The sequence below is a fragment of the Camponotus vicinus genome, unplaced genomic scaffold (assembly GCF_025532165.1).
Source record: "Camponotus vicinus isolate PSW18456_S1 unplaced genomic scaffold, iyCamVici1.0 SCAF_8, whole genome shotgun sequence".
Lineage (NCBI taxonomy): Eukaryota > Metazoa > Arthropoda > Insecta > Hymenoptera > Formicidae > Camponotus > Camponotus vicinus.
The window spans coordinates 13,851,117-13,874,414 of NW_028141980.1; the positions used below are offsets into that span (position 1 = coordinate 13,851,117).

General features: G+C 33.0%; 1 protein-coding gene across 2 annotated transcripts; it reads right to left on the minus strand.

Moving 5' to 3' along the window:
* Positions 1–9,882: 9,882 nt before the first annotated feature.
* Positions 9,883–13,229, minus strand: LOC145975782 (luciferin 4-monooxygenase-like). Of its 2 annotated transcripts, none has more exons than XM_083106482.1 (8): positions 13,048–13,227; positions 12,825–12,959; positions 12,419–12,626; positions 11,769–12,295; positions 11,454–11,631; positions 11,146–11,373; positions 10,807–11,036; positions 9,883–10,724 (listed from the first exon to the last, which is right to left on the minus strand). In XM_083106482.1, exons 1-8 carry the CDS (start codon positions 13,072–13,074, stop codon positions 10,566–10,568), a joined length of 1,692 nt encoding a protein of 563 aa, XP_082962608.1. In that variant the 5' UTR covers positions 13,075–13,227; the 3' UTR covers positions 9,883–10,565. The 2 variants fall into 2 exon arrangements, with proteins under 2 accessions (XP_082962608.1, XP_082962609.1); XM_083106483.1 differs by having other exon boundaries at positions 10,641–10,724; positions 10,796–11,036; positions 13,048–13,229.
* Positions 13,230–23,298: the final 10,069 nt, after the last annotated feature.

Below are 23,298 nucleotides of genomic sequence, written 5' to 3' on the forward strand. Positions count from 1 at the left end.
CGTGAGATGAGTCCAGTAGAGGGATTTCGCACGTGATAAGGCTGCGCGAACGGCCGTTTCTCCTCTCGCTGGGTCGTTTCGTTTCTCGCGCAGCATGCGAAAGGAGGAGAGGAAGCGTTTCTCCCGCAGGTGTGTGATACTCTCTCCCGGTCTCGTCGTAATACCGTTATGTCCGCTACGTGGATCTCGCTCCCGACGCGATCGGGATATAAACTCCGACGGCCAGCCTCGCGATAAAGCGTCGTTCGGTCGCTCATCCTCGTGTTCGCGTCCTCGTGAACGACCGGGAAATTCTGAAAGACAACGATCACCGACAACGATTCCCAGCTCGAGAGGGTGTCCTTAAGTTATCTTATGAGCCCCTCGCAATCTCGTTGGAAGTTGGAGTAACGCGCGAGAAAGATGTTTCGAATATTACGGTGATGTCCTTTTTAGATAGGATAAGCAAAGTAAACAGGGATTAGTGCATGATTTTTTTTTAATTTGAAACAATTTGAATTTTTCTTAATAAGAATTTAATTACAGTGCTGCAATTTTTTAACTTTATGTATCTCTTGGCAGTTCAAATGCAGATTTAAGTTTTATAAGCGATTAGTTTACTTGAAATAGAGAGTCAATTACGCTTTTATTATTTATTGTTTTGGAAGAATGTATCTATTAAATAGAAATTAACTTAGAAGTTTTTTAATTCTGTGTATATCGAAATAATTATAATTTAGACTAAATTTTTAAAAATCAGTTTACTTAAAATTAAAGGATTATAAAATAAACATCTATTAAATCTCTTTTTGCACTTTTTAAACTTAATTAATCATTGTATTATTTCCATAATTTTTAATATTAAATTTTATTGGTATTTATACGACTTAATTTCAGCAAATGTTATCTAGGAAAAAATTTTGTTTAAAATTATTCAAAATTTATTTATTATTTCCATCGAAAAAAGATAGCACAAAAATCAAGTTTATATAACATTAATAATCATTATCTTAATCTTGTTGCATAGCGAGTTACAGAATAGCTAAACAAGTGCAACCGTTAAATAGTTGTAATTTAGTATAAAGACATTGTCTTCCTCTCTCTCGCTCTCTCTCTCTCTCTCTCTCTGTTTACCTGACAAACATGCGGTGACGAAGGACGAGAGTGGGATTGGCGAGTTAACAGGCGTTTAGTCGTGTCGCGGACGGACGGACGGAAGACGGTTGCCCGTTATTTACGACACGTAACATCAGGATGCGAGAAACGCGGCACCGCAACGGAACGCCGCGCCGTATCGTTAAAGCTGTAATACGGCGCTGGGCTAAAATAGAGCGACATCGCGATGGCATTCGTCGACGAAATTGGATATTTGCGCGAGTCTCGACATCTAATAAAGCTCTCGATATTCGTACTCGACACCGTTATCGACGAGGTATTCGTAGCGAGTACTCATGCTAGCAGAGAATGTCGACTAGGTATTCTGGAATTCCTACAATTCTGTATTGTAGCGTCAGTTCTACCGATGTCACTTCAGTGCTACTTTGAGAAGTAAATGCGATTCATTCAGAATAGCATTTAATGAGAATTAATTTGGGACTCTACATAATTTTTATTTTAACAATTAATAATTAATTTCAGAGATAGTTTTATAAAAGAATGCTGAATGTCAAGTATTTTATGTACAAAATTTTGTATATTTATATGTGAATTTTATACGAATTTGTTGTTCTCTGGGAAAGAAATTGAAAAAGAAACAAGAATACTTATCAATATATTTTCTATATCTTATTATTGTTAAATAATAAGTTTATTATAAAATATTTTTATCTTTCGATTAATTTGAAATCAAGTTTATTTTATTAAAATTTTATTACTCTCACTGAATAATTGAATTTCGAATTAAAATTTTATTATATGATAATATTTATTAAGCAGAAATTAAAAGAATTAAATCCTCTATTCTCCAAATCTCTCTGTAAAATCAATGCTTACAAATAGAACGCATTGCGGCCATAAAATGCAATAAAATCTAATGTCATCCAATTATGCGTTTTACATTTACGAGGTCTACTGCTGTTGTAAAATTTACGATCTTGCCTCCCAGTGAGATCCGCCAGTCGCATTTAGCGATCTAAACACGCGACGGGGCAACGGCGAGAAATTCGCACGGTCTCGCTCGAAGAGGGTCGAAGAGTATCGGGCCGGTGTTCGGGGAGGGAATAGTCAAGTAGGTAGAAAATACGTGATCCGGAATCTAGTATCGTGTATCGGAAAATCTAGCTATTACTCGACGCGTATTCCCGTCGCTCGGTGTCCCGTGCTCCCCCTTTCTCCACACGGCTCTTCCTTCCTAACGTCAAGTTTTATTTTGCCTCCCGGGAGGGATCTCGGACGGCCGGTCGCGAGACGGTATTTTTATTCAAATTTCGCTCGATCCTCTCGAAGTTCCTCGCGAGACCCGCCGCTCTTGAGAAGGGCGGGCATCGCATTATGCCAAGTCGAAGTCGCTCGCTCGTTTCACCCTAATGCCGTAGCTTCGTAAATTCTATTTGCTCATGTACCTTACGCGATTCGATACTCGGCCCCTTGTAAATGACTTCCAACGATCGATATTCGCCTAACTGCGGCGAAATAATCGGCTGTACTTTCGGCGAGCGGAAACCAGAAACTATTTGCGAGAGCTTATGTGTCTTTATTGAGAAGACATTAAGTAGTATCAGAGTTAACAGTATGACGAGGGGAATTGAATGTGTCATTGCATGGAATTTGAAATATATGATCTTTCAAAAGATGTAGGAGAATCGAATACAAAAGAAAATGAATCTAAATTGTAACCAATATTAATAATACATAGAAAAAAATATAGAGAAACAGTAAGAAGAAAAAATGCATTTACGAAAAGAAGCCGAAATAAAAAAGTTAAAAATTATAAATGAAGCTTGAGATCTTTTACTTGGAAAATTTTCTGAGAAGATAGAAAAACGCGATTTGTGTATCGCTCAAATTTCGGTAGCGCACAACAGATGACAGAAGAGAGGGAAAAAGCAGAAGTAAATTCGTTGGAATATTTCATGCGAACATCAACGTCGGAAATGGCGCTACTTACGTGGCAGCGACGTATAAAGTTTTATTAGCAAGTTCCGAAGGATTTCTCTTTTCTCTCTCTCTCTCTCTTTCTCTTTCTCTTTCTCTCTCTCTCTCTTTCTCTTTCTCTTTCTCTTTCGTCGCGTATCTACTTCGCCAAGTTTCGCAAACTAGTTCGCGAGTTCTAACGTGAGATGAATCATATTAGTACGTCAACCTAAAATAACAGTTATCGTTTGAGCATCGTACAATATTTGCGAAAAAACATTTATAAGACGTTTTTGTCGAGACGACTAGGAAGAAAAATGCTTCAAATTAAAATTAAATGTATATTTGACATTTATGCATATTAAATTGTGCCATTTATATATTTAAATGAATTTATAAAGATAGATAAATAGAAAAAATATATAAGTAGTATAATATTAGTAGAATTATATAAGTAGTATAATATTTTTAACATATACAGGGTGTATCTGAAATGATGCACTAAACTTTAGGAGCGTATTCTAGAGGTCAAAATAAGACTTTTTTTTCTTACGAACATAGGTCCGCAAATGAACCCCCCTCCGAGCTAAAATTCGAAAATGTGTGAAATTGATCAAACACCCGCAACGCAAATTTATTTATCTCTCAAGAGAGGGTGATAGGTAACGTCAAAACCAAGGTCAAATAATAAGGCAACCCATTTTTTCTAAAATACAGCCAATTTTCAATTTTTTCTCCAAACTTTAGGGGCCTCTAGCTCCGAGGGGGGTTTATTTGCGGACCCATGTTCATAGGAAAAAAAAGTCTTATTTTGACCTCTAGAATACGCTCCTAAAGTTTAGTGCATCATTTCAGATACACCCTGTATAATCGTTTTTCTTAAAAAACATACAATTATTTATGAAGAAGATGTAATCGCTGCGTAAAAGAAATCATATTTTCCTAAAATTGTCGACAGTTTTCGATTCAACCGTGGCAATAGTAGAAGTGATAAGAATTGTCTATACCTCGATATCATCATCAAGTTCGTATTTTGTCAAAGAGTCTCTTTCTCTTGTTGCAAGAATAAAAGCGGAAGGTCTGGACGAGCAAACTGCAGAAGTAAAACTACCTAGAGAAGTAGAAGGAACCGAGTAATTCTCAACCCTTGAGAAAGAGAGAGCGAGAGGACTCCGTCACAATGCGGCGGGGCTGATACTCGGGTAAATCTTTCGACGCCGAAGCGAGAGAGGCGGCGATTCAACGGCATCATTGTGACGCTGTCCGGCGCAGCTGATAAGACTTATTCACTTACCCTCCCGCTAAATTTTCTCGGCCCCGCAAGAGAGATCCAAGAAAGTACTCAGCGCCACAAGACATTGAACAAGAGCGGTGCCGTTAAATCTGCGAAGGACGTCCGATAACGAGCCCGAAACACAAATCCCGGCGTGCGAGGTGAAAAGAAACCTTTATCGGAAGATACTAGCCGGCGTTTGAAGTTGTGTGAAAAATATCAATTTAACGCCTTGCCAACACTTGCTAAGAGAGAGTTTATATTAATCTTAAATATTTTTATTTTTTATTTCTTTTCAACTATTTTATAGAAAAAGTCTTATTTCACAAAGAGAAATCTTTTATTAGAAACTTATGGAAAAATATAATATTTATAATTATTTTTTTAAGTGTTCTTTAGCACACTTTCGATAGATGGAATATGCTTTCTAAGTTTTGATCGTGAAATAATTATTATACAAAACGGTTGATCGTTTATCATATTATGTATTTTTTATTAAATACATTCTTATTTTAAAAAATATCACTATTAACTATGCATTTTTATTGTATCGTTGACATATTGATGCACATAATCATCTTACCGTATTTATTGATAGATTAAAAAATGTATGTATGTATCCTGTGTATGTATCCTGTGTGTGCGTCTGTATGTGTGTATAACATGGTTGAAAGTCAGAGTCAATCTGAATATGCTTCACTTCGCGGTGATATTTCGTTCAAGCTTAGCGCTTTGGAGCAATAAGCTTGTCGGCTGCTTTCGCATAGGAATTACGTGATGCGGCGTGTACATATCTCTTCGCCATCGTCACGAACAAGTTACATCTGGAGATATACTGAGAGAGAGAAAGAGAGAGAGAGGGGGGGAGGGGGTACTGAATACAACGAGAAATTCGCCTAGATCGTAATTAGACGAGATTCGTCGGCGTTGCGAGTGCAAACATATCAACGTCATATATTGTGTCAGCGATTAAACGGACAAATCAGCGTATAGAACCATGCAGGGAATAATATTTGTCTTCAGGTCGCATTGTGCACTGAAATATAATGGAAACGTGAGAAAATTTCGAAAGAAGCATAAAATTGTTCAATGAAGAAGTAAAAGAAGAGAAAATTGCAAACCTTAGAGAAAAGATATGATGATGAGAAAAATGTGAGGAAATTTCTTTCTTGTCGAACATATAAAGATGATATGAATAGAAGAATAGACAATTTTAAAGAGAATCCTCTGGAAAGAATCAGATATGCATGTCAAGATATATTGCTCTATTATTTTTTTATTTCGAGCAAATAAATTCAAAAAATTTTAAAATGTATATCAAAGGAATTTCTTATTTTTTTCAAAAATTATATACACGTTCACTTAAGATTTAATTATGTCAAAGTTAATCTAAGTTTAAGCTATTGGATAGAATAATGGTATCTCTCTATTTTTTCATTTTGACAGTCAATAAAATTATTAAAGTTATGTAAGATTCTTATTATAGTATTCTTCATCCTAAGTATTTCACTCTGTTTTCTCTGTAAAAATAGAGATCTGAAAGTTTACGTCAATTACAGCGGAAATGACGGAAAATGAAGAAAGAGCCGCAAAGAAAGTGGAGAGTTTTATTGGTCGAAAATGGTAATGTAAGCGTAATGATTCTCTAACGAGGTGCGAGTCAGTCTTATTTCGCCAAAAGAAAAAGAGGCCATCTTGTGTGAGGAGAGGAGGGAGGGAATAGAAAGAAAGATCCTTTTTCTTTGCTGGCTATCTGTGTCTTCGCTATCGACCTACCGATGACCTTTCTTCCCTCCTAATATATCCCTCTCACGCCTTCCTTCTCATCCTCATCCTTACAGCTCTGAGAAATTTCACCCGCGCATCTCTTCACGTTCCGCACTGTCTTAAATATTCCACTCTGTTTTCTCTCTAACTTCCGTTCGCACGCGCCGGAAGTCACGCTGCACTCTTGAATGTATTCCGAGAAAGGAGAGTGGAATTCTTGACAGGAAGAATCGCGAAATATTCTTGAGCGTCGTCGTCCTTGCAGAGTTTCTCTCTCTGGCGGTATCGGATGAAAAGATGAGAATTATTAATGCGGAACGCGCTCGCGAAGTGCGGTAGCGTTGCGTTATATCGGGTATTTGCAAGTTGCTGTTTATCTGACTAAAAAATCTTGCAGTCTGCGAAGAATTGTGAAACAAATTTTCTATTGATGAAAATTTAATGGAGAGATATCATTTAACAAATTTTTATTGTTGATATTAAATATTTTTATGAAGAATTAGTTTAAAATTCTGCTAACAATAATATAATATTACAAAAATGATTTTAAATAAGACAAAGTTTGCTCGAGATAGAAAGAACCTTAATTATTTTAATTATTCTTGTTTTATTTATACATAATTTACAACTATATTATACCTATCTATTTCTATTTTAATTTACCATTTTATATTTTTATACATTTGTTTTGAATAAACCGACTTGTGTTTTTAATATACATACATATATATAAATATTACGGATACATGTACTCTTTATGAGAAGTGTTGATTTACCGTATCAAGAGAGAGTTATGTCAGAATAATCGCGAAACTATTGTATAGTGATCTGTAGTTTAACTTGCGGAAATTGGCGATAAATGAACACGATATGTTGCTTAATTGGATCGGTATATCGGACGAGCCAGCCAGATAAAACTAGCTCGCGTACCACATTATACCTTCTATTCACCATATATTCTTATCGCTATTACAAGGTTGAAATTTCTTTTACTCCGGCTTTTATGCTATTTATTATTAATCAAATCGAAATCGATGTCACTAATGTTCGATATTTCCAAGAAATCTTTTATCTTATCATTACGAAATAGTAATAAATTTCTGCCAGCTTTCACAAATAGAACAGAATAGAATATATCCTGAAATTATCGAAGACTAGGAGCTTATTATTTTAGAAGCAGATTTATTGAAAAAAACATTTTTTTTATTATGGTATCAAAACATCAAAAAAATTTTTTAATTATTAATAATTGAAAATAAAAAATTTCTTGCATATTTTACATATTAAAAAAAAGATTGAAATAAATTTAATTATTTATATTAATATGCAATCTTTAAAAAAATATACATTATTTTTATTACACAACATATTTCTAAGTATTTGTTAATTTTTATTCGTAAACTTTATATATTAGTTTTATTTTCAACTTTACATTATATTTTTCTATTTTATTATTAATTATATTTTTATAAAAATTATACGAGTTAATCAAATAACTGATCGATACAATATATAACACTCTATCTGTTGTTCTATAAGTGTATCTCAAAGCATCTAAGAATTCTCAAAATACTTTTAACTCGAAAAGAAACTAGTTCTCGTCTGTTTTTATCTATAAAAGTCGTTCAATTTATCCTTTCGTAAAGGTAGCGTGAGAGCACAAGCTGCCGACCGGAAGAAGACTCCTACCCGTTGAATCCCTTGTGAGCAACACCGGCTATCAGCGGCTCGTGACCTATCGATTCGCTTGCAATACTCCGTATCAAAGTGCTCGCGATTGGAGCATGTATCGGAATTGCGCCGGAATTGCGCCTCGCTATCGATAAGCACGGAAATCGCGCTTTTTCGACGATTTAGTCAAGACTCCCTTTTCAAAGGTACAAATCGATCGAAATCGCATTTACTTTCAGAAAAATATCCAACTATTCCTCGCCACATGTCCTCGAAATTTTATTCTCTTGTTCTCGGAAAAGCTTTTTCATGTTTTAACATTGTCAAAACCTGTTATCCACGAAGGATACCTTCGGAACGGATTCTTCTTTTAGTAGTAACGATGATATGCTCTTGAAAAGGAAAAGAAGAGAAAAGTTATCTAAATACGATTATATCTAGTATGTTCTATGTGTTAGCAGAAAATGATTCTTGGATGCACCATACGCAAGATCTAATAACTGTTTTCAATTTAACGGTTTCGACAAATCTAAAATAAATTATTTTTTAATTAAAATATTGGGATGAATAATAATATTCCTGAATTGCGATTAATAAATTTTTGTTATTTAGTGTCGAATTTAAAATTATATTTAAATCGAGATTAGTAAAATTCAAAAGCGATCACAAATCTTATTTAAAAATCTTATTTAATCTTATTCTAATTTTTTTCTGAAAAATTTAATTACCATAATATTTATAAAATCGAATATTAAAAAATTACAATAAATAACCTTGCTTGAAATTTTTCTTAATCAAAAATCTCTAAATTTATGTCGAGCAATTTCATAGAAATTCAGATACAGAATTGTGTGACTACGCTGCTTTTATATAGAATCGCTACACCTTTGCCGCAGCCTTCGATCAACAGTCGCCGCATGCAATTCGCGGCGACTCGACACCGTTCAAGACTCGTCGCGGCCGTTAAAACGCTGGCGATCGAGAAAGTTTGCGAATTTATCGCCTTAATCTTGTCCGGGAATATTTATGACTGGTCCGGCCGGTCGGCCGGTCGCGAAAGTTCGTTTCGTTTCGTGCGAAACTCACGCGTTTACAACAAAGCTCTCGTCCGGCTTTGTGACTATCGTTATCATTTCCTCCTTCTCCCTTTCTCTACGATCAACCCTGGCAACCTATGCAAAGCCGACTGTTGTTTTTAGATACACGCGAGCGAATTGCACATGGGATGTAAATCCGCAGAAAGACATCCGACCGAGCTGAAACTTGGCAGATAATAGCATGCTTGCTCGCTGAATCCGCTCGCGAAAACTTGCGACAAGTTAAACTTTAAACGGTATCGCTTCTGCATTTTACAAGTCGTATTATAGAGAAAGTTTACATTCGATCGAATAGACACGAGGATAGTGACGTCGATTTATTATGATATGGATGAACAAATAGCGAATGTAAAGTTCTAACATTTACAGGTTTTATCAAATGGATCTTTTTCATCTATCAAAATATTTTTTTATTATTTCCAATGTAATAAATTCTGAAAAAACACGAAAATTCTGAAAAGAAACGCTCCGTTTCTATTTCATTAAAATTGTAAAACAATTTGTTTGATTAATAATAAAAATAATTTATGAAGTTTATTAGGAAATTTTATGGGTCAAATAATATAGAATGAGTTTTATGTAAACGAATGAGTTACCGTAAACAGCGCATAATTCTGCGTTATCGAGTCCATTTTTTTCATTTTAAAGTTTTTCTATCTTTTTCATTTCTATCGCACAATAATATTTTTGAAGTTCGATTTTTTTATTTAGTCTTTTTTTCATAAACAGAAATTTTTGTCACTGTTACAACAACAACAATATATTTCGCGCTTTTTTAATGATAGATGTGTGAAATTAATTGTTGGCAGCAAAAGAATTTCTAATATTTTATATAAAAATTTTAAGCCATTTCAGGATTCTATAAAATCAGAAATGTAGGAACGAAAATTCATGAAAATAAATTGCAAAACAATTATTTTATATTGCTTTCTTCATTTTCTTTATATTCAAAGCTTATCTTTTATTTACATTCGTCAATGATACATCTATTATTCATATATGACAATATTTTTATCCATATATACTGAATATAATATTTTTTTATTGATTTACATATTTGTATACAATATATTTTTTTAATAATTTTATTTATATAACGAAAAAATTTTTTATTGTCAAATATATTCACAGTATAAAGCATGATTTATTACTAAATATATAAAATATATAAAACTCAATAACAAATATAACTTAAATTTTTTATATATAGTTGTTATTTACACATAAAATTACGTATTAAAATGCAAGATAATATTTATTATTTTGATAAAATATTTATTATTTTGATATTATGTATTTCTAATATTATATATGTGATGTTTTAAAAGTGTGTTTTTTTATTTGAAGAGAAAAGAGATACTGTTCTTTATGAATTGAAGAGCAAGTAAATAAACAACAATATACATTTTTTAAATTTATCATAATTAATTGAATAGGCTTTAATAGAATTTTGTATTTAGTTTTATAATATAAAATATATAATGCAATAACATGTAAATTTTTATAATAATTACTTTTATTTTTATTAAAAAAAAGATATCCCAAATCAATTAATAGGTTTGTCAAATTATTTTTGTCAAAAGAATCTATAATCTTGGAACATTTTGTATGTCTTAGTTTTGAAGGTTTTTTTATTGATATATATTAACATATATTAACATATATATACATTAATATATATTTTTGATAATCATAAAATATAATGCTTACTCATTTTCACATGGCATATGTTTAATCCTCATTCGATCGATTCTTCCATTGGGAAGATATGGCATTTTTCTAAGAAAGGACACTCCACCATGAAGGGAAGAAGTCGCGTTATCTACATTATTTTTCACAAATTCTATTAGCTCTTTTCCCGTCACCTATAAGACATAATAACGTGAAACTTTCTGTAAACAATTCGCTCAACTTTATAACTTTATTAGAAGCAAACATTTTTTAAACCTTTGCTCCTTCCTCTCTTATAACAAATGCCTTTGCACGCTGACCGTCGACCTCATGCCTCACACCTACCACGGCAACTTCGTGTACATCCGGATGACGTAGTAATACTTGTTCGATTTTTCTCGGGGAAATATAAAGGTTTCTATATTTAATCAAATCTCTGACTTTATCGGTAACAAAAATGTCACCGTCTTCATCAAAGAAGCCTACATCTCCGGTATAATACCATCCTAAAAGATATATGTCATCTTTTTATTATTGATTTGCATAACTGTTGAATTTTGTAAGCTATTTTAGAAATAATAATTATAAAATCAATTAAAGAGAGATGTAACAGACCTTCATTTGTACGTTGTACATCATATTTACTCTCTAGCGATTTTGACAGAGCATTGACTACCATTATATTCGGAGTTTGACACCAGATCTCGCCATATGTATTTGCACTCACTGGTTGTCTCGTTTCATAGTCAATAAACACTAATCGAACATTTTTGTTCACGTAACCGCTAGATCCAATCTTACCAGTTTTTCGTTGATAAGCGATCACGCCTGTTTCCGAAAGACCTGAAATAATTCTACGATTATTGATTTCAGATATTATATTGTTAAATATTGATTACAACAATTGTAATAAGCGTATGTACCGTATACTTGAGTGATAAACACGTTCGGTAACGATTTGATAAGACCTTCTTGAATTTGGCTTATAATTGCTGTATCACCGAATAACATTTGTTTTAAGGAAGAGACATCATATTTCTTAAAGACGTTGGTATTATCAAATTTATTACACATACTGCTTTTAAGAAACACCCACGACACCTGAAGATAACGTTTGAGAACATTTCTTAATACTATTTTATTAAGTAAATTAAGAAAATTTATATACATACGTTAGGTAAAAAGAAGAGAAGGTGTTATATTTCATTTCTTCTCGACCTTGTATGTTTTTAAGTTACCTTATACTTTTCTATTATTTGGCATAAATTTTCCTCATTGAATGTCGATATCTTGATCGCTGTCACAAAACACATTATAGCACGAATAGTCAATAGTAGACTGTAAGTCCAACTTATAGGTTCGTACCAAAGACCAACGTCATCGATTCTCATAACCGGCGTCTCGCCGTTCGGGTGAGACAAGAACATTCCGTAAGGAATGTGCACCTCGCCAGGATAACTTGCCGTGTTGGAAGAAAACATCACCACTGCTGAAGTTCTTTCAGTATGTCGTGCACATTTAAACGCCTCAACTTCCAATGGATTAAACTTACTATTTATAATTAAGTCGAGAGAGTCACAGTCCTTCTTGTCACTCATCAGTTCTTCTTGTGGCTCATCCATAACTATTATTTTCGATAAAATTGATTCGTCACAAAATCGCGTAATAACCATAAAAGCCGTTTGGAGCTTCATAAAATTTGCACTGTCGATAAATATTACATCTGGATTATGTTCCAGCAAAAAATAAAGAGTTCTTATACCGTCTAAAAAAATATTTGTTATTGATAAATATATGGAAGAGACACTTAGATAAGAACATGTGATAAAAAAATTATTCCCCGAATTTTGTTCCGAAAAAAGATCACACACACACAGACTATACGTACCCTCTATATATTCATAATCCCACGGATTCACAATAAGATTGAGATATATGCCTGCCAGAAGCGGCATGTAGGCTCGCATTCGATTGCGTGTGCATATCGTTATTACATCGTTTTCTTTAATGCCTTGTTTCTTTAACCATATTGCTAGCTTCACGCTTTTGTCTCTCATCTCCTCGTATGTAACTTTTTCTCCTGTCTCCGCGTCTATCTGTGAAAAATATGTTAACTGCATTTGTATTAAATGATATATTAAATATACATCTCATCTGGTAGGATATCATAATTTTATTTTCTTAATTAATGAATGCTTTCTCTTCGCACCCGTATTAAATTATTATTATTACTATTATTAAACTATTATTATTAACCACCGTGTTAAATAAGTCTTATTATTAGAATACGTTACCTGACCAATGAATTTTGGCTTGGTTTTAAATGCGCTCAAAATCCAATCTCCGATATTCAGATACTTCCTCGAATAACGTTCGCCAATTAGCATATTGTTTATTATCTTGAATGGAACTTGGTTTTCCTTTGCATCCTAAAAATAATCATTAATTAGTATGAATGCTCCTATTTTTATTTTATTTGTAAATCTTATGAAATGAATTTTATTACATATCTTTTACCTTTTCTATTTGCCGATATCGAGACATTTCTTTACCTATATTATTGCAATAATATGTATATGGAAAGTTATAAAAAAGATTGAGATAACATTGAAAGTTATAAAGATAAAGGATAATAGCGTTAAAAACGTTATAAAAATAATGGCGTTACGTATCACAATGAGAATACAGCATGTGACTAAGTTTTAAATTCTACTGGTACAATACTTGTTTTTATAATTATGATGTTTGTGTAATGATCTTAGCAGGGTCACGAATTGAAAATATTTTGCTCAGACACGACAAAGCGAAAATGCAGAGCTGTAGCAAATTTAACTAGCACCTTTCACCTATCTTTTAATCCATTCCTACGTTATCAAATTTTATATTTTTGCATTTAATTTGAATATTCTTGCTTACATTCGATGATTTGATACGTGCTCGTCTCAATCGTATCTGTTTTTTGAACATATATCGGAAGAAAAATTTTATCTCGCTTTTAACATGAATATTATAAATATTATATTAATACACAGCAATCTCTGGATGATCGTACCATCTTAACAGAACCGATTGGCGTTCGATTGAGGAAAATTTATTTCGGCAGCGATGATTTGTTTCGCATATATACACCCGCGCGAATTGTGTACCGTGAACGGATAACAAATCATGCATCGAAATGCAGGATGAATTATGTTACGCATCTGATATTCTATAGTCGGGAACACAGCTCGCGATGATCGAACTTTTTCTCGTTTTTCCACCAGCGATATGTCCAAAATGTCGATACGTCTTAAGCTTTGAACATGTTTATGGGATTAATGTATTGTGCTCGGAAAATGAATTTTCGATTGCGTCATGCTGAAGCAATATAAATCATTAAAGAGAGAAACATTTATATGAATATTTGTCGTCTTAATCGAATACAAGTTATAAATGAAGGTATAATGACACATTTAAATATGATGATATAGATATTTTCGTTTATGGTTAAACATTATTAAACAAAGTATGATATATAGATTTTTAAACAAAATTTATCTTTCACCTGTTATATTATTTATATGAAAGCAACACAAATCTCTTTAATTATTTTGATAATATATTTCATAATATATTTTTGATAATTTATTTCACAAATAAATGATAAAAATATTATGATGCTGTATTGATTTCTTACATATTGAAACTACTAATTTTAAATCGACAATTTTAATTTTTTATTTACTTATTTTTATTCATATTTATTATTTATTGTAATCTATATTATAATAAATTATTAATATTTATTTATTATATCCTCCACATATGTATATGATCATAAATTTAAAAAAAATTTCATGTGATACATATATATATATATATATATATATATATATATATATATATATACATATACATATATGCAATATTTAAGTAATTTTTATGCCACAAATTATTCAAAGTCTTATCAATTTTTTAAAATGAGTTTTTAGAAGGAAATCAGCTTCAAGTTAAAAATGTAAATACAACTTTTCACGGTTCAAAATACTAATTAAACGATTCCTTAATTACCTGTTTATTTATTGTAACATATGACTTTTTTATTATATACGCAGAAAGGAAAACATTTGTTCTTATAATTCTTAGCCTCGGATCACTTATAACGACTATTTTTTTCAACCCTTTCGTCGATCAATCAGAAAAACCGTGAGAGAAAATTTAACTAAAGGTATACTAATAATCACGATTTGATCAAATGAGAAATACGAACAATCGCACGAGTCCGGATATACATTAATTATTTCGTTTCGCTATTCGATTCTTTATTAGCGTTGATATTGTCCCGTGAAGAGAAGAAAAAAGAAAATATTGATATCATGGAAGAAGAGATTACCGATAACGAAGTTTAAAAAATTCTACTGAAAGAAAAAGAATGCAAAACTAGCATTGTACGAGTTATTTCTTGAAATATGATTACAATTTCGAAATCAACTGCCAATCGCCACTGCTTTTGTTCCGGCGAACACAAACGCTACAGGAATTTTCTTCTCTCTTTCTATCTCTCATTCTCTCCCCCCCTTTCCTGTTCTCTCTCTCTTCTCTTATTTTATGTGTGCGTCACAGGAGTTATATTTTACTTTCGAAAATCACACAAAAATTCAAAAGTACAACGTTTTTGTACAAAATAGATTGCATTTCGGGTCAAAATTAACTACAACTGTCGCTTCAGCAAAACATAGCTAAGTGATATAACTAGAGAGAGAAAAATAAATTGACGAGAATTGAAAAAATATTCAAATGACAAAAATATTTATTTAATGATATAAAACTAATTGCAACTGCTTTATTTTTGAATTTTATTTTTTCTAATTCTTACTTAAATTATGTTATTATCGAGATAATTTTATTTTTTTTTATAAGAGTTAACAATAACGTATAATTTTCGCGAATATATAATTGAAGATTTTAAAGGAAAAAAATAAATTATAAAATAATTTTTAGCCATATTTTTTATACATTTTAAAAGAATATTTTTAACAACAAATTGCAATTTTCGAAGCTTAATTATAATAATAAGATTGAAAATTAAAAAGAAAAATCAATTTTTAATATTATATCTTAATTTTATATATTTCTTTCCTTTATCTACTATTTAATTTTATTTTATCGATAATTTTAATAACTTTTTATTTATTTTAATTTTTATTATACATTTTATATATATTTATTCGCAAACATTTTAATCTTCCATTTTTTTATCTTATACTACACTATTAATATTAATGCTGTATCGATTTCGCGAATCGTTTAAGTCCATATTGCAACAATCTTAAATGATGAAAGTTATCTACTTTGTTACGTTGCGATCGATTGCAAGTGGCGCGATTTAACCAGTCCGTCGGGGATTTCGCGATGGAATTTTCCAAAATTCGAGAACGGCCGAATATCCGATGGGAATTGCAAATTCCCCGACAACTACTTTAGTACCGTTACGAGCGGGTTTCCGTTCGCCTACGTTCTCTGCACGTTACCCTCATATGTGTGTATTCATGCTTTATTGGTGTATATATATGATGTATATTTGAGGGTGAGAAGTAGAGTAATATGGTGCTACAAGTGATAATTTCTTGAATAAATTTAATCTACTTGAAATTTGAATTATAAATTGTATATATAATTTTTTTATTATAAATTTTAAATTATTATTAAGAAAAATTTTTTATCAAAGAAGTTAAACCGTGTATCAAATGTTTAAACAGTTTGCATAAAAACGAGCGCGAGAACAAGGATTTCAGATTATCATGTAATTTCAAATGCTTTACTAAAAAACGATAATAATAATAATTAACAATAACAATAATTTATAAAACAATCACGTTTTGGAAATTTTTTGGATATTTGTTACAAAGAAAAGTAAAAGAATGTTCTCAGCTTGAAATGCTCTGTGGTATAAGATACGTATATGATGTATTAGAGAAAATAATTTTTTTTCTTTGGAAAAAAATCAGCATTAATATATTTTTTAAAAAAAGGAGCAGATATATGAAATATATCCTATTCCAATCAACAATTTATTACAGAAGTCTATTCGATTACTCACGTGAAGATGCGCAATTATGGAACGGTTCCATAAGAAGAACCACGTGAATCTTATTTATGATCGTTTATTTTCAATAGGATTTAAAATTAAATAGTTAATATCATTTAATATCAAGTATCTAAAATTTAATCTAATATTATCTAAACAATTGATTGAAAATATTCTTTAGTATTCAAATACAAGTACCAAAAATTTTACAATATAAAACAAGAGTCACTATTTCAGAGCACTATTTTGTTATTTCGACCATTGACAAGTTCAGCACTATAAGTTCAGCACAGGGAAAAGTACTCGAAGTATTAGGCTGGATCCACAATAGCTAGTCCACATAGCTTTAAGCTGTAAGGCTTATACCTATTGGGACCACGTGTCCGTCGTGAAATATAGCACCTCTACACTACCTGCATTTCCTAGTAACTTCTCAAAAAATCACTGCTTAGCTGCTAATGATCATGACACAAAAACGCACATACATTACATATTTATAAATCCACTTTATATATCCAGTGCTATCACTTCGTCTAACTCAATAACATAAATTCTTTATCAAACAACAGTATGATAATTAATGTCCGTAGTTAAAAATAAAACATTTTATTAGCCCGATATATTCCTTGCACGTTATATTTACGAATTACAAAATATTTCGTCTTTGAGAACTTTTCTCAAAATTTATAAATATATATAATATTTAATTATTTAATTATTTTATTTCGTATTTAATTATTTGATGAACACAGACAATCTTCGGACATGATGAGAGCACAGATATTTTTGCACCGTGCATCACAGACTTAAGGGTGAAGGGTGGCGACGAGTGCTTATAGAGAAACGAGTCCAATACCGCGGTTCTCATGGTGGCTACTCTATGAAATATTCAACACGCCCGCGGGGCACGCCGTCATTGCTTTTGTAGGAACGTAACCGCCGCCGTCCCGTCGCCTCGACGCGTCGGCGTCGGCGTCGGTGTCTGTCCGTCGACCGAATGCATTATTTCTCTTCATTTCTCCTCGCGGAGACCAGGTCCTCTCCTTCTGTTCTCTTCTACACTTATTTATCTCGAGATGCTATTGTAAGTATCTGCGTAAATATCTAGATCTCCAATTCGCTAGATCTAGATTTAGATCTAGATATTCACTCCTTTGCGAGCTTTATTCGAGTTCCCGAACAGGTACGCCACAGGTGCAAAAGTTTAAGTGGACCGAAAAGTGTCGGGATACCTTTGATGAGTTTCGGAACGCACAAAAATCCGTGATTTTTCTTGCGTTCCGAAACTTATCGAAAGAGAACACTTTTCAATCCAATAATTACATATATTGAAAAGTTAAAGTTAGAACATGAATGAAGCGTCGAAAATGTCACAGTCATACTTCTTATTTATATCTTTTTATTGAGATGCAATTTAATTGAAATATAAATCTATGAAAGTTCGGAATTATTAATTATTATTATAACAAAAATTTTAGAAACAAAAGAAAGTATTATTATACAGTGAGGAATTATATGATTTTAATCATTTGAGAATTGAATTAACATTTGAGTTCGCATAAATAATTGATACGATTTTATAATTATTCATGATATCATAATTAAAGCAGAATGAAAGTATTCTATATTGGAGATAATATCATTAATATAATTTAGAATATAATTTTGATTCTTATGGCTGAAAATTATTAACGTCATCAGCTACGCATTAAACTCTCTTCACTTTTTAATTATTTTATAATTATATAGGAAGCTATTACAAATTGCGCGTCTCTCTCAATTAAGCATCACTCTCATCTCTTCAATGTATTTTCCGCTTTTTATAATTAAGAGTAATACTAACGATATAGAGAAATACATTGCACGTCGTAGAAACAAACGATTCTTGTTTGCAAGACGCTCAATAGTGATTCTGAAAAGCCGCTTTGGACCGCGAATTAATTTGCCAAATCGGAGAAATGCACATTTTCCAGCGAAGCGAGCGAAAAATAAGAAGAAAACTCCTTCATCTGGTGAGGCACGAAGTAATTTTTCCGCTCTCGAACTGGCAGAAGCTGTATGTACTTCAGACGTCTGAGCACTCGGCCGTCGATCTGACATCGTTTTAATGAGACTGCGACTAAAAGGGAGAAAGAGAGGGACAGAGAGGAGACTCCAGTCAGAAAAAAAGAGACAGCAATAAGGAAGCATTATGGAAGCGCGGCGAGTTCGGCCGAATTAGCGGCGAGCTAATGACAAAAAGTCGAATTAAAATAACAATTGCGTCGGGACGAGAGTACGCGAGGGGATTTAAATCCCTTCCGTCCTCCCCGGTCTACCCCCAGTGCTCCCTTTTGCGCTCGTAGACTCGCTGGAATATTTTGAAATTGCAAATTTGCGTCGCAACCCGTCTCTTCTTCTCTCTCGCTCTTTTCCGGGAATTTAAATAAAATACGCACCCCATCGATTCGCAGCTTCCCGGGCGGGGACGATGGCAGGGGCGCAGGCCAGGGGTACCTCTTTATCGTTTTCCGATGGAATCGTATTTGGCGACAACGCGGATCGATGCGTCCCTCGCGTAAACGCAACGTTGCGTTCCGTCATATTCGCGGATAAGTGGATGCTGCGCAGACGGATCGACGATGTCGTAATGGCCAGTCAAATCGCCAAGATAAAATTTTCAATCGCAAATTCTAGATTTATTTTACCTGGGAATTCCTTCTGACAAATATTTAACTTTATACAATTTTTAGATTATAAATTCTAATGAACACTTTTTTTGCACATTTTATTTTTCTCTCTTTTAAAAATACGTAGGAACCGACTTAATTTACTTATGTTTCGCGTTTCGAATTTTTCCTCGAAATTCTTCCTCCTTGTATTTTAAATAATTACCTGCAAACACTGTATTTTTGATCGTTTATCTCTTATCTGTCATCTATAATTAGGAATTAAAATAATCTGGAAATATATTCTCTAACATTTATTTACTTTTGCATTCCGATAAGAGCACGACACTCAAATATACTCGAGCAAATCGACGAAGTCGTTGAGACACATGCGAGGAAAAGCCAGAGATCCCTCGATACTTTTCAGCATCTGACATGTATCGCGATATGCGCTGCGCGATAGAATATTATCCGCGTAAACGCTTGAATGTGCGGGACGATTGCGAAAGCGAGTGGCAGCCGGTGCGGCAGTTTGCGAAAAAGGGGTTAACATACATGTTCCTTCTACGAGAGAAAGCGCGGGAGATGCTCCAGAATCATCCGTGATGCGAATACACATGACACAATGTTATCGAACTCCGTCGTTTCCTCGCCAATTTTCTCCACACTACATGCATGCTGGCATAGCCGTTTTGCGAAAGCTTTTTGCGGCTTTTTCCAAGTTATGAGAGGAAGCCGTCGGTTCATTACCAATCTCTCGTGAACGAAGTGATATCTAATAATTATATTAACGCTATTTATGTCGAGATCATAATATGTGATGCATTTATTATTATTATTATAAAATTTATTTTTATTATTATTATAAAATTACTTAAAGTTTGAAATTAATAACACATGATACAGCACTTTCTCGTTTTATGAGGAGATATTTCGTTTTATTATACGATAGTTAGTTATCCTCAACATTCCTCGAACGAACGAGTTTCGAGCTTTACCTGGTCGACATCTGGAAGCGCTCTAGCTTCAATGCCGACAATTGTTTTCTTCTCTTTCACTTTCTTGTTATCATCTTGCTCTTATTCTCGATGAATCGTCGGGAAGATTTATGAAAGTTTTTGGAAAGTAAGCAGGTCTTGCGCGCTGTTTTATTTGATAATAGCGGCTGCTCTGGGCCATATATCGCGAAATAAACAAAAATAATATAATTAAAAAATTTTATTATCGTTTTAATGAGATTGCGACCATATATAAAAGCGAGAGAGAGAGAGAGAGAGAGAGAGAGAGAGAGAGAGATGTATACATATTCTGTTTTTTCTTACGGAAGGCCAGTCGGAAGCCAACATGCAGTACACGCGAATACCTCTGCACTTATTTGATCAGCAAGCGGCCATTTATGGGTTTTCCGTGGCAATCAGCATTGTATTCATCGAACGAGATTCCAACAACGCTTTGAAGTCACATATGACTGTGCTAAATAGCGGCATTAGATGTGAGGTGTGGATAGCTCAGTGGTTTAGAGCAGTTGTCCGGAAAGCGAAAGACTGAAGTTCGATTCCCGATCCAGCCATTTGCACCTCACATATTTTTCTAGTCCACAAATATTGTTTTCTAGCAATTCGTTGAGCTAAGAAGGGTGTGAATGCTCTCTTCACCCAGGATATGCGTCGATGCCGTTGTCAACGGATAAATTCTGCCGCTTGTTGACCAAATGAGCATATAGACAGGTCCTCCCTCACACATATGTTCCTATATTTACTTGATTTAGTTGGTTAAAAACAATTACAAAAAACTACAAGGCCGAATCTGATAAGTTCATCACATTTTTCTCGAAAATAGAGATTGCGAAAGATATCTACTATCAAAATTGTAGGACAAGCAAAAAGACATATTAATCTTGAATAACTTAGACTGTTTTTAGTTTTTGCATTATCAATTTCCTTCTTTTAAATAGGAAAAATTTCCTTCTTTTAAATAGAAAGAGATACTTTCGAGAGATTCTATCGATAACGTTCAATGAGCTTCATAACTTTTGTATCAGAGTATCTTTTCGAAAAGTCAATTGTTGTCGAGATATTTACAAAATTAGAAATCAGAATAAAAATTTGGAAAACAGATTCTTTTTTTATTATTACAATAAGTCTTCACTGTAAATCATTAACATCAAGACCTTCTTTATTAGAATATAACATTTTTTTTAAATTAATTAAAACGGAATGGTATACATAAATAATTCTACTATCTTAATTTTATTAAAAACATCAATGTGTATTATTATATTAATGATACTTGTTATTGACTTGACTAATATGAAAATATCAATTTCTTAATTCTTGTTTTGTAAATCCTTTTTTTATCTATATTTAGAGTCTTGTTCCAGATTTGAAGGCATCACGTAACTGTCAATCAATCGATCGTAATGACGAAATGTGTTTGTCGGTAAAATCAATACGTTGGCGATTATCGGTGTAACTAGCCGGCTTGTATACTCGCCGGAAGTCGAGCACGTTATCGGACTTATTGGATTCCGAGTCACCTTTGTAAGCTCGTCGTCCGTAGATGTTAGATGGGATAAATGCGGTGGCGGCTGTCAGAAAAGTCGGAATTCCCCCGGGGATGCTGTGTTGGATGAGAAGAAGCTGCGGGCAAATCGAGAAAGAGGCGGGTGGAGAGGAAGCAGGGTGATGAGGGGACAAACAACTGGCAAGAGCCAGAAGAAGCAAGCAGAAGATACGGTAGACAAGGGCGAGGAAGTGAATTTTGCGGTACTAACGGACAGGCCAGTCGATGAGATGAGAGGAAGGGAAAGAGAAAGAGGAAGAGGAGGGCAGTAAAGAGGATAGATTGCCGGTGCCAGGCTTAGGGACGCCTCTATAGATCATAGAGGGTACGTTTTGAATAATTTACCGAGGCTATCTGTTTCGCGCGGGGAGCCAAAGAGGGTGTCAAGGTTGCGATGGGATCGAGTTTACTTCCAATCACGGGAGAATTCCGATCAGCGGCTCCAAATGCGTCTTTTCGCAATAGGGATGCTAGATTGGTAGCGAGATTGAGAAGAAATAATGTAGAGCTTCCTGTGCGATTAAAGATACATCAGGACTTGGAAAATACGTTTGAGAAAGGAAACGTAATCTTAATTTAAAGGCAGAAAAATTAATTTACCGCGCAATTATTGCAGTGTTATTCCAATATAACATGTCAAAAAATTATATAAGCTTGTAAAAATAAAAAAATCATTAATATAAATTAACATAATTTCTGAGAAATAATGAAATCTTTGAAACTAAAGCTTTTTAAAGAAAACGTAAATTTTGCAAATATTTTAATTACTAATCGAATTTAAATATTTACAATATTTGACATGCTATTTATATATATTGCTATGTAAAGTGCTTTTGTCAGAATATATTTTATACTGAACAGAGTACTTTGTAACTACGCACATTCTTTCTTATGTGTGAAATTCTCTCAAGAAGGATAGAAAGTTAAAATAATTGTCTAAATATTTGTTTTGTAATATGTGTTTTTCTACCGCATATCTGCTCCATTTTAATACAGATAAATATCGCTTCGCATCAAATCGTTGTTACACTTTATGATGTAAACAAGCAAACAAACAAACCGAAACATTTCCAGACGCATCAGAAAATACAAGGACTCATCTCTCGTTTTTGACTTGAAACATACGACACCGCAAAGCTCTTCGCGCTCTTATCTTAATTCGAAAACTTTGACTTAGCAAATAGCGACATCAAACTAGTTCGTTAGCTCGTCGACTTCGTTACATGTAATCTTTAATAAAGTGTCTCTCTTTTCTAAGTTATTTCTTTATAATTTGTCATGATCAATTTGTGAAGATTTTTCTATAATCATATATTTTATTTCAACTGGTTTGAAATTATAAAATTTCCGTATTTATAAATAAAATTTTTGAAAAAAATGATTTTAATTGATTTAAGTAATTGTAAAAAAATTTTTTATATTACATATAATAAATATATAGAATATATTCTTTATACTTACTAAATAGATGGCAAAAAAATATATGTATAA